The sequence below is a fragment of the Podarcis cretensis genome, assembly GCF_951804945.1.
Source record: "Podarcis cretensis genome assembly, chromosome: 11".
Lineage (NCBI taxonomy): Eukaryota > Metazoa > Chordata > Lepidosauria > Squamata > Lacertidae > Podarcis > Podarcis cretensis.
Window position 1 is genome coordinate 20,064,531 of NC_137180.1, and position 11,266 is coordinate 20,075,796.

Sequence of the window (11,266 nt, forward strand, 5' to 3'; positions counted from 1 at the left end):
CCCCCCCCCCCATGTTAAAAGTGCGGCACTTACTGTAACAATTTCATGGTGAGTAAAGGCACCTTTTTTGCTTAAAAAGCACAGTACATGACAATAAACCATGGTTTAGCATGACATTCAAACTGGGTCACTGCCACTTTATTTGCATACTACTTTTCTACACTATGTAATTTATTACCCATCCTTCACGAACAAGTCTAGGAGGGCTGCTGCTGCAATAATTTAAAATTCAGACATATAAATACTTAAAACAAATCACAGTTGCATGAATAGGGTGGATCCTGAAAATACACATGTAAGGTGTCAAAGACCAGGGTAAAGAGTTGCATCTTCAGTATTTGCCGAAAGCTGCATAGCGAAAGTGCTAGACACACTCAATGTTAAAGGAATACCTGACAGACAAATGGCAACATGGAGGGCAGAACACTAATTACAGAGCAGTAAAATCAAAGAGAGAAAGCACGATTCGCTTCTCTGACCTCATTTGGAAAGTATGCAACTACAGCATTTCTCTTAGTATCAATAGATGATGTTCATCCCTCTGGCATATACATAGATACACACTGGTAAGCTCTATATTGTTTGCCTTTCCCAGTTTAGCTCTCTGCAAAAACTACCCTCTAGCATCAGCCAGTGGAAAAACACGATCAACAAAAGTAGATAAATAAATAAACAAGGGTCTGGACAACGCAAGGCCTAACATAAAGCCAGGTGGATTAGGGGTGCTTGACATGCAGACCACTTGTAGCAGCTTACACAAAAGCTGGAGTTCATGTAATATAAACTGGGCCAAAACAAACAAGATGAATTTTAACAGGGAGAAATGTAAAGTATTGCACTTGGGCAAAAAAAATGAGAGGCACAAATACAAGATGGGTGACACCTGGCTTGAGAGCAGTACATGTGAAAAGGATCTAGGAGTCTTGGTTGACCATAAACTTGACATGAGCCAACAGTGTGACGCGGCAGCTAAAAAAGCCAATGCAATTCTGGGCTGCATCAATAGGAGTATAGCATCTAGATCAAGGGAAGTAATAGTGCCACTGTATTCTGCTCTGGTCAGACCTCACCTGGAGTACTGTGTCCAGTTCTGGGCACCACAGTTCAAGAAGGACACGGACAAACTGGAACGTGTCCAGAGGAGGGCAACCAAAATGGTCAAAGGCCTGGAAACAATGCCTTATGAGGAACGGCTAAGGGAGCTGGGCATGTTTAGCCTGGGGAAGAGGAGGTTAAGGGGTGATATGATAGCCATGTTCAAAAGGATGTCACATAGAGGGAGAAAGGTTGTTTTCTGCTGCTCCAGGGAAGCGGACACGGAGCAATGGCTCCAAACTACAAGAAAAAAGATTCCACCTAAACATTAGGAAGAACTTCCTGACAGTAAGAGCTGTTCGACAGTGGAATTTGCTGCCAAGGAGTGTGGTGGAGTCTCCTTCTTTGGAGGTCTTTAAGCAGAGGCTTGACAACCATATGTCAGGAGTGCTCTGATGGTGTTTCCTGCTTGGCAGGGGGTTGGACTCGATGGCCCTTGTGGTCTCTTCCAACTCTATGATTCTATGATTCTATGATTCTAAAGGCAAAAGCTCTAACACATAAAATAATCAGAAAGCTTCTACCATGGCAGAAGACTCTTTGTTCCAGCAGAGGTTTTATCAGTGGAAGAGAGAAGGAATGTGATTTTCACCCTTCCTTTAGTAGCACTGATCACCTCCCAAAACCTTCTCCAGAAGTTTGGCAGTTCCTTTAGAACAGCATGGGAAATGGTGTGAGGAGGAGTACAAATTGGTGAAAATTGGTTTTGGCTGACAACAACCTCTGCTGGAATCAAAGAGCCTTCCTTTGTTAGAGCAACCACACTGCAAGTAAACCACAGTGATTTCCCCCATTCATTCTGTGAATTTTTGACTAGGGGGCAAAATGTTATTTCACATAAAGTTCATGTAATTCTTTCAACAACTTCACTACTTATTTGCCTATTTATTCTGGGAAACCTTTCCAGCGGTCAGTCTAACTTGTTTGTTGTTTAGGTTATTATGTGTTAACTAAGTATTCAAATAGCTCTATTTCCATCTGCAGCACAAAGCTATTTCCCGATTATTCAAAGAAAAGACACTGATATACACATGGATGCATTAAATACTAGGCGAAAACATGAAGAAAATCTACTACTAAGCTGAAAATAGATTAACTGAACAGAAAAAAGGACAAAGACACAATATGTCATTTTGTCATGGCTCATAACTTCCTGATTCTTTGAAGATTTATTTTAATTTATGTATTATATATTATATTATATTATATTATATTATATTATATTATATTATATTATATTATATATTAGTCTAATAAAGTATTCTTTATTAAGTAAATTATGCAGTTTATAATATATGTGTGTGTGTGTTACATTATAAAATGCAAGAAAATATGAATGTGTTTATTGTCCTTTAAAGCTCAGAAGTATTTGACTCATTATTTTGAATAATGTAAAATTCAGTGCTCCTCACTTCTCCACACTCCCTTTTCTAACAACAGGTAAAAAGAGGGTAAGCCCACACCCCATTCCTACTGCAGCCTCCCAATTTTCTTCTGTGTTCTCTGACCACTGGACCCCTCCAGCTCAGTTGATGCCCCTCTAAATCATCCCTCACCACCTCCATGCCATAGAAGCCAGTGGTTACAGAAAAAGACAATGGTCTTTTAAGAACAGCTCCTCAGAGGAAATAGGGGCTATGTGGTGGGTTAGGCCAGCCAGCCTTCAGGAGTCCTTAAAAGGCATCAGCATGCTACTGAGACCACAGCTTTCCCAGATAGAGTCCTAGTCTGAACTGGCCAAAGTGAACTCTCCAGGGTACTAACAAGCTTTCTTTTGCTCTTAGGGGCCTTGCTGTCTTTCCTAGTGGAAATGTGGCAATGCCCATTTTGCCTGGACCACTAGTCTACTGCCTCTGCCCTGCCCCTGCTCTTTAGCACATGGCCTCCATGGTGCAGAGCATCAATCCACCATTGGATGGGGCACTATTTTGCTTCCCAGGCTCATTCAATAAACTGAAAACTTTGCCACTTTGGAGTCATGCTAGGAGTTTTAGTCCAAAGCATCTGGAGGGCAGTATGCTAAAGGACATACGGCTCTCTGGTCTAAAAGGATGGCTGCCAGCTTATCATAGAAAGGAATCACCATGGTACTGGAATACAAAGGAATACAACTGAGTATTTCGTGTGGCAATTTTCTTGACTTCTTTTTGAAGGCACTCACTTTCATCCTGCACTGGGTGGTGTTGTGGTATCTCCATTGCACAGGTTCTTGAAGAGGCAAGTGAACTTGGCAAGGCAGCAAACAAATCGTAGTTAAGGACAGAACACTAAGCCATTGTTAAAACATAGTCAAAGTTTGTTCTTAAGAACAAACTATTGCTTCATACTGCAGTTCGCTGGACATTAATAAACCATAGTTAAGCCTCTGGGCAGAGTTCAGATGATGAAAAAAGCCATAGTTTAACAAACCATGGCTTAGTGTTATATACTTCTATAGCTTGGTTATGCTTCTTGCCACTCACCAGTATCAGATGATGAAAATAAAGTGCTCTATATTAACAAAGTCAAACCTTAATGTCCAGTAACTTTTCTCATTCATGAAATGGCATTCTTCTTTTGCTACCACCATACCATGTTCAGTTTAGACAAAGGCCTCCTCCATATTCAGAATGAAGGCCTCCCACTAACTCTCTTTGCATACACCAACTGAATTATATGCTTAATTCATTTGCACAGCTCATTCACAAACTAGTTCCAGAACCTGCTATGCAAATCTAAATAAGGAGCTATGCAAAGAAAGCCCTGTTTGCACTGCTGTAAGCGTAGACAGAAGATTAGATGACAATATGAAATACAGACACCATTATGAAAATGTATTCCACTTGTCTCTACGATTCATGTTCCTCTAATGAAAATTATATTTTTGTTTTTCCTCCATCTTAGATACAGCTCCATTAACATTCAGGTGGAAAATTCAAATTTAATATAAAAGTCAACAATTGGGGGGGGGGCAATGCAGCTATATGTTTAGTCATACTAAGGAAAAGAAAAGCACCAGTGCACCCCACACTGCTAAGTGAAGCCTCCCCTAGTACCAAAGGCAGGTGGCTAGGATCATTTAGGATGAGGTGGGGGACCCTGGACCAAAATCAGCCTCCTAGGCCTCTCTATTCAGCCCTCTGGATTCTTCCCAGATGATGCCTCTCTCATTCCTAGGCTACACATCACCATGCTTTCATGCTCTTAAGTGCTTTTGGCTGGCTGTAATGTGCCCTTTAACTGTGTTAATATTACCTGCTTGCCTGTATGGCAAGATGTGGGTGTAGTAATTTCCGACTTGTTTGGCTAGTGAATATACTGCCCATGGATCTCACTGAAAAATCTGAATGTGCCCATTGGTCTAAACTGGTTGCTGACTTGTGGATGAATGTCACAACAACAGGCTTTGGCCAGTTTCCAATGATCAGTGATGGGGAGAGTTTTAGCTGAAACCTACAGGCTACACATAGAGCTTGCTCCATACATAATAGCATTTTAAATGAACGCAGTAGCTGAAGAAGCCACCAGCAAGGACCTCTTGAAACAGCACCAAGAGTCTCATTACCTCCGAACACTCCTTGGGGCCCAGAGAAGATGCACTAAGGAGGTGCCCAGATAAGCACAGGTTACAGATGTAAAGTTTCCTCACTCCCATCATTCTTGTCTTTTCAACATCTTGAAAGTCTAAGCTGTGAACAAGAACTTAGCAATTATGCTCATGTAAGGAAGAAATTTCTTTAACATTAATCATCATACACCCTCTTATTAAATGGTTATGTTGGGAAACAGCCAAACACTTTAGGCTTTCTGCACAGTTCCTGGGTTCCACCTTGCTAAATGAAGGTGCTGTTCCTCCCAAACAGAAGCAAGATCCAATCTTCTGGTCTACAGGTGCCAGATGGGACAGCATGAATGGAAAATGAAGTAAACAAAGAATCTTCTGTACTTCATAGTATTTTGTAGTCCCATTCATACAGGAGATTTTGCCCAAGAATTCTGCTATCCTACATTGTGTTGAGACGAATGAACACGCATACACAGGAAGTGCCTTTACACATGTGTGAAGAAAAACCTGGTTTACATCATACACATAGCGTACGTATTTTAAGGCAGCATGGCTTTTAACAAATTTTAACTTGACACTGGAGGTTTTAACTTTGTCTTAGTATTCAATGTTTTCTGTTACTGTTTAATTTTATTGGTTTTTGTATTTTCTTTTCTTGTAAAGTGCTTTGTTAGATTCACTGAGCCATCCATTTTTGTTGTTTATGCACATCACCTGGGAGCTAACATTTACAGCAAAAAGTGTACAGTACACATGTAAAGACAACTGAATCTTCTCCCACTCACCCTCCAGGGGCTTACCATCTGAATGCTAGAAGCGCACCAGGTTGGGGGGAAAGGGCTCTTAGCAGTGGGCTATGGGAAGATATAGCTGTGAGGGTATAGCTGTCAGCTATACAACTCTTTCTGATGTTAAATATTACCCAGATCGTGCTTTTTGAAAATACAAAAATGGAACAGATATGTGAACGGTGAGGCTGCCGTAGTCACCTCTAGTTTAGCCTTTGAAAACAAAGGATACAGTTCCTCAAATGAGATCAACATCCTTACCAAGGTCAACTTAAGGTAATGCTTCCTATCAAATTCCTTACTACATGATGTACATGGAGCTTCACCAGCAAAAGAGTATTGACCTATCTGTCATTGTTCATTTTCTCCCCATTGAAGCGAAAAATCAATAACTTTTCCAAACCCATTTGCCCTTGTAACAGGCTCTCCGGAAATACAATTCTTATTAAAATCATGGTAATGTATTTTAGATTTTACTTTTCTCCCTTCACCACATTTTGGGCAGTGGCATGTAGAATTATGTCTGCAAGTTCATGTGGTAAGGATAATAGACCTTGGGATACACTAGGACTGCTAACGACTGCTTTACATACTAAAATATTTTACAAGTACACAAAAAGGTTACATATGTACATGGCATGAACACCCATGGCTTTATATAAGACCCAAGTTCCATGTCACATGCACACTATGGAAGCAAATACACATTTGCTGCTGAATATTATGTGTTGTTTCCACATTAATCACTGCTGTTGTAAAGGCAGAAATTCCAACAATAACTGAAAGATTTTTTCTGAAGAGTATACTGGTATAGGGAAGTATGCTACCTACTTCCGTCAACAGTCAGAAGAGCTGTCCAGATGGTCGCTGGAAAGACAACTAGACCGAACATTGCCTCAAATTGTGGGAGTGTTAAGCCATAGATTTGTTGATCAGGCAAGAACATAGAATTGTAGAGTAGGAAGGGACCATGAGAGTCATTGAGTCCAATCCCCTGCAAGCCCAAACTGGGGCTTGAACCCATGTCCCTGAGATAGCCAACAACGCCCTATTTGGAATTAATCTTCAGGAGAATAACATTCAGATGAGAGGCTGCACCCATTGGCCTTGTACCAGTATCCCTACCAACTTAGCCCCATCATCCACTTGCTGCAGGGACATGTCTGTAGAGGAGCCTGTTCTCAGTGCACAGTCTTGCTGCACAATCATGGTTTTAAATCTGAGAGGGAGTTTACTCTGGTAGACCAGGCTCCTTTCTACAGTTGCCCCCAAACAGAGCTCCAAAAGAGAGGAAATTTCTAATCACAGTGCTCTTAGTAGTGGCTGAACTTACAACCAAGGCCAAACTGTCTCCTATCAACATCAAAAATAATTCCATTCTATCCAAATCTTGCAAAACTTCAATCTGATTTCTGAATGATTGCTACCTGTATCTCAAATATAAATAAGGCTGTTCACACCCTTTCCAGACATTTCTTCTTCCCTAAGCAGTGGGCCAGAAACTCCTCAACCTGTATTACTGGAATGTTTGCCTATCTTACAATTGCCACACATTACATTGCCCCAAGTCTTTTTCTTTCTTGAATTCTCCTTAAAAGATCCAGGTAGTTCACAAATCACATTTCACAAGTACAGAGATGGATACTGGAATGCTAATACTGGGGGGTATGATTTTTGTTTGTTACTATGGTATATATTTTGTGTTTTATATTTTAAACTGCTCTGTGACCTTTGGGAAAAGGGCAGTGTAGAAATTTACATACATACATACATACATACATACATACATACATACATACATACAGGAATATAAAATTGAGCATCCTGAAAATCTCTTTTTCTTTTTAGAAACAGTAAGGATAATGCCTAGTGAAACCTCTGCTATGAGAGAGCAGTAAGCAAGATTTCTGGTTACCAAGAGGCTTATATAATGTTTTGTCCCTCCACTGACTAGTGGAAGCAAGGTAATATACACAAATCAAATGTATAAAAAATTGCACTGTCACAAAATTTAGCTTTCCTTGACAAAGAATATGGTGTATCAGTACCTACTCTTTTCTTTTCCTATTATTTTATTTTTAAGTGAAGAAAATACAGAGCTCTGGATTACTGGCATGCAGGGAAACATAACTCTGGCCAACGCAGGATTTTTGGTTCTAACGTGGGTGCTTTCACTGATGTTTAAGGCAGGAGTCTGGTACAAGGTGCAAGACAAGATTGTTCTGAACTACCGTATCTACCAGAACAAACTTGAATCGTTGCCAAACTCAGGATGCATGTCCTATTCTTCCTGCACTACACCCAACCAAATACACATTATACATACAAAGCAGGTGTATCAAGTATATACCTATTAAAAAGCAAATATTTGCTTTAGATGACAGGAAAAGCAAAAGAATGATTACATTGGTCACCTTAGTTTGCTTACAAATGGAAAACATTGACCAGAGAAATCTGGTTTAGCCACATCACCCAAAACATGTTACACAATGTGTAACAATGTGTGCATGCACATACACATACACTTTTTTTAATCTACTTTTTATCTTCTTTCCGAACAACTCAAGAAAATATATTTTGGCAAATGAAGCAAAATACACCTGTTTGAATACTTCCATTTCCCCCAGTTTCCCCATGGCAGAAACCCATGAAATAAATACTTTGATTACAATCACCATCAAACTTAATATTTCTCCCATTCTACAAACTTGATCATTAAAACACCACCATGAGTCAAACACCACCATTATGATCATGCCTTTTTTCTTTTTACAGTTTCACAGCAGTAATTTAATTTGAACAATCATTGTTCTCGGGAGGTTAATCAATAATATACATTATTGTCTAATTGCTTGAATAGGTTAATATTGTTTCCTGCTTTTAGGCTTGCTCAAATTAGAAATCAAAATGCAGTTTATTTTGACAAAATATGTAAATTTCTAATTACACCCATAAAAAAACAAAGGCACTTGTTTCCTTTCTTCTCATACACACACACCTTTCACATATAGCAGACATGGGGAAGATATGCCTTTCCTGGTGTTTCTGGGCTATAATTTCCATCATCACTGGCCACTGATCACTGGCCATGCTGGCTGGGACTGATGTGAGCTGGGGGGGTTTAACAACATCTGGAGGATCCCTGGTATATAAGCCACAGAAGCCTCCCAAAACTTGGTGCCCTCCATGTGTTTTGGGCTGCCACTTCCATCAGCCTCAGCCAGCAAAGCCAACAGTTAAAGATAATGGGAGCTTGAACTGCAAGTTGGAGATGGTCGATTATATATAAAGGTAAAGGTAAAGGGACCCCTGACCATTAGGTCCAGCTGTGACCAACTCTGGGGTTGCGGCGTTCATCTCGTTTTACTGGCCGAGGGAGCCAGCATACAGCTTCCGGGTCACGTGGCCAGCATGACTAAGCCGCTTCTGGCGAACCAGACCAGTGCACGGAAACGCCGTTTACCTTCCCACCGGAGCAGTGCCTATTTATCTACTTGCACTTTGACGTGCTTTCGAACTGCTAGGTTGGCAGGAGCAGAAACCGAGCAACGGGAGCTCACCCCGTTGCGGGGATTTGAACCGCCGACCTTCTGATCGGCAAGTCCTAGGCTCTGTGGTTTAACCCACAGCGCCACCCGCATCCCTGGTCGATATATAGGCTGCATTTATTTGCATGGGAAGCTGCCTTAAATCAATTCAAGTCACTGGTCCATCTAGTTCAGTATTATTTACACTGATTGGGAGCAGCAGTTCTCCGGGGTCTGAGACGGGGATTTTCCCAGCTTTAGCATTAAATGCCAGAGATGAAATTTAGGACCTTTGCTCTAACACTGAGCTATGGCCCTTCATATTATTTGGCAACTGTCTTTTGAACTGCCTTGCGTGTACAAATGCAGCAGGCAGGACAGATAGTACAGCACAGAATGGCAATCCCCGAAGCTTTTAAATTGGTATCCAATTGCCTTAACAATGTACATTTAACATATATTTAACTTTAAATATTTAAGGCTGCAGTCCTGCTTACACAGTGCAGTTGCTTAGATCCTAGCGACCTCTACAGCCACACTTAGAAGCCTCTCTAAGCGCACTGAACAACAGGCTAGAAGTAAACCCACCATTCAAGTGGTGTGTATGTGTATGTTTTTAAAGGCCAGCTCCACAATGAACCCCCCAAAAGGACGAGAAAAGAATAGAAAGGGCTCTGGAGCTGCAAGCCTCTGGAAATTCCAGAGCAGCAGCCATGATATGCCTTTCACAGCTACACAAGCTGACCAAGCAACCCAACCTGCAAGAGTTGGGGAGACAGTCAACCACAACAATGATCCCAATTGCTTAATGGGATTGCAGGAGCAACAGCATCTTATTCTCTCCACCGCCCGCCCTCCAAAAAAGAGGAGTTTGCAGAATCGTAGCGTTGGAAGGGACCACAAGGGTCATCTAGCTCAACCCCCCTGCAGTGCAGGAATATTTTGCCCACAACCCGGAGACGAAGAGTCTCAGCTAGCAAGATTTCCAGCTTTCCATCTCACACCCGCTTTTTTGCAGTCCTACTTCTCCTTGGTATTCCAACTGGAATGCCAATGGGGGACAGATATATATTGCATATAAATTCAATAAATAATAATATCTGTGAACCACCCTGAGACCTCTGGGTATAGGGCGGTATATAAATTAATAATAATAATAATAATACTGTAATAATAATTGCGGTGCGGGTATATATTGAATATAAATTCAATAAATAACAATATTTGTGAACCGCCCTGTGACCTCCGGGTATAGGGAGGTATATAAATTCAATCAATCAATCAATATAAGCCCTGCCTGGCATAGTTGGTCACATGGTGCAACACCCACACAAACACACAATTTGAATGGCAATGTCCATCAACTTTGGGGGAGGGGCTGGCCCCTCAAATATTTTTATTTGGGGAGGGGCGAAGGGTCTTGGCTCCTAGGGGTTGGGCTGCTATGTATAGTATCCCATACCAGCAGGACTATTATGTGAGGGTCATCTGGGGGCGGTTTTCGAATAAGACCAACCTGTGATTTTGATTTATATTTATTTATTTATTTAGTGTGTATGTGTGTCTACTACTCACTATCCCACGAATTCCTCAGCGAAGTCTAAGACGTTTCCCCAGCCAAGAAGGGAAGCCCCCCCCCCCTCAACACACCGTAAACTATTTAAAAAGAGCATTTTTCCCGTCACGGGCGCCTTCCTCACAAGCGGGGAGAAGCTGCCGCTGCTTCTCTTTCTCGTCATAAAGGACCCCCCCCCTACACACCGACCCCTCCCTCCAGGGTCGCGGCTACGACGTCACACTCACTGTGGAGAAACCGTTGGGAGGGGGAGGGGAAACCCAACGGCGGCGGCAGCAGCAGCAGCAGCACCTTGACGACTCCTCACAACTCTCCCAACTCCCCGGGGCGCGAGAGAGAGCGCGGCTCGGATTGACAGGCGGGTGAAAGAAAAAGGTTTGGCCCACAGGGGGACAAGGAGAGGCGGGGCTTGAGACTTCGGGCCAATCGCAGAGCGGAGGAGAGGGCTGGGGGGGCGGGGGTCTCAGCGGAGTTTTGAAAGGTGCGCCGCGTAAGGTTTCGCCCTCAGTGGCGGCAGGGCGTTGGCCGCTGCTCGCCAGCGGGAGAGGGGGGGTTTCGTTGGCCGCGTGTCTCAGGCGCAAGAGAGCCGTGGTCTCTCTCTCCATGCTTTAACCCTTTGTAAAGAAACGGGAATGCGAAACACGTGTCTCTCCTTTCTGAAGTGCCCCGCCTTTGGGTGCTTCAGCGCTCCTGTTGCTTCAACCGGTACAGGACGCCCGCCTGTCATCATCCTCTG

The 11,266-nt window shown here is 42.4% G+C and overlaps 1 protein-coding gene across 1 annotated transcript in view; it reads right to left on the minus strand.

Moving 5' to 3' along the window:
* The window catches only part of TNFAIP8 (TNF alpha induced protein 8), a 43,242-nt gene extending 32,673 nt beyond the window's left edge, over window positions 1-10,569 (minus strand). Inside the window, exon 1 of the mRNA XM_079995872.1 lies at window positions 10,530-10,569. Within this exon, the coding sequence (XP_079851998.1) occupies window position 10,530 (1 nt within the window). The 5' untranslated portion in view covers window positions 10,531-10,569. The remainder of the gene's footprint in view (window positions 1-10,529) is intronic.
* Between the last annotated feature and the right edge of the window lie 697 nt (window positions 10,570-11,266).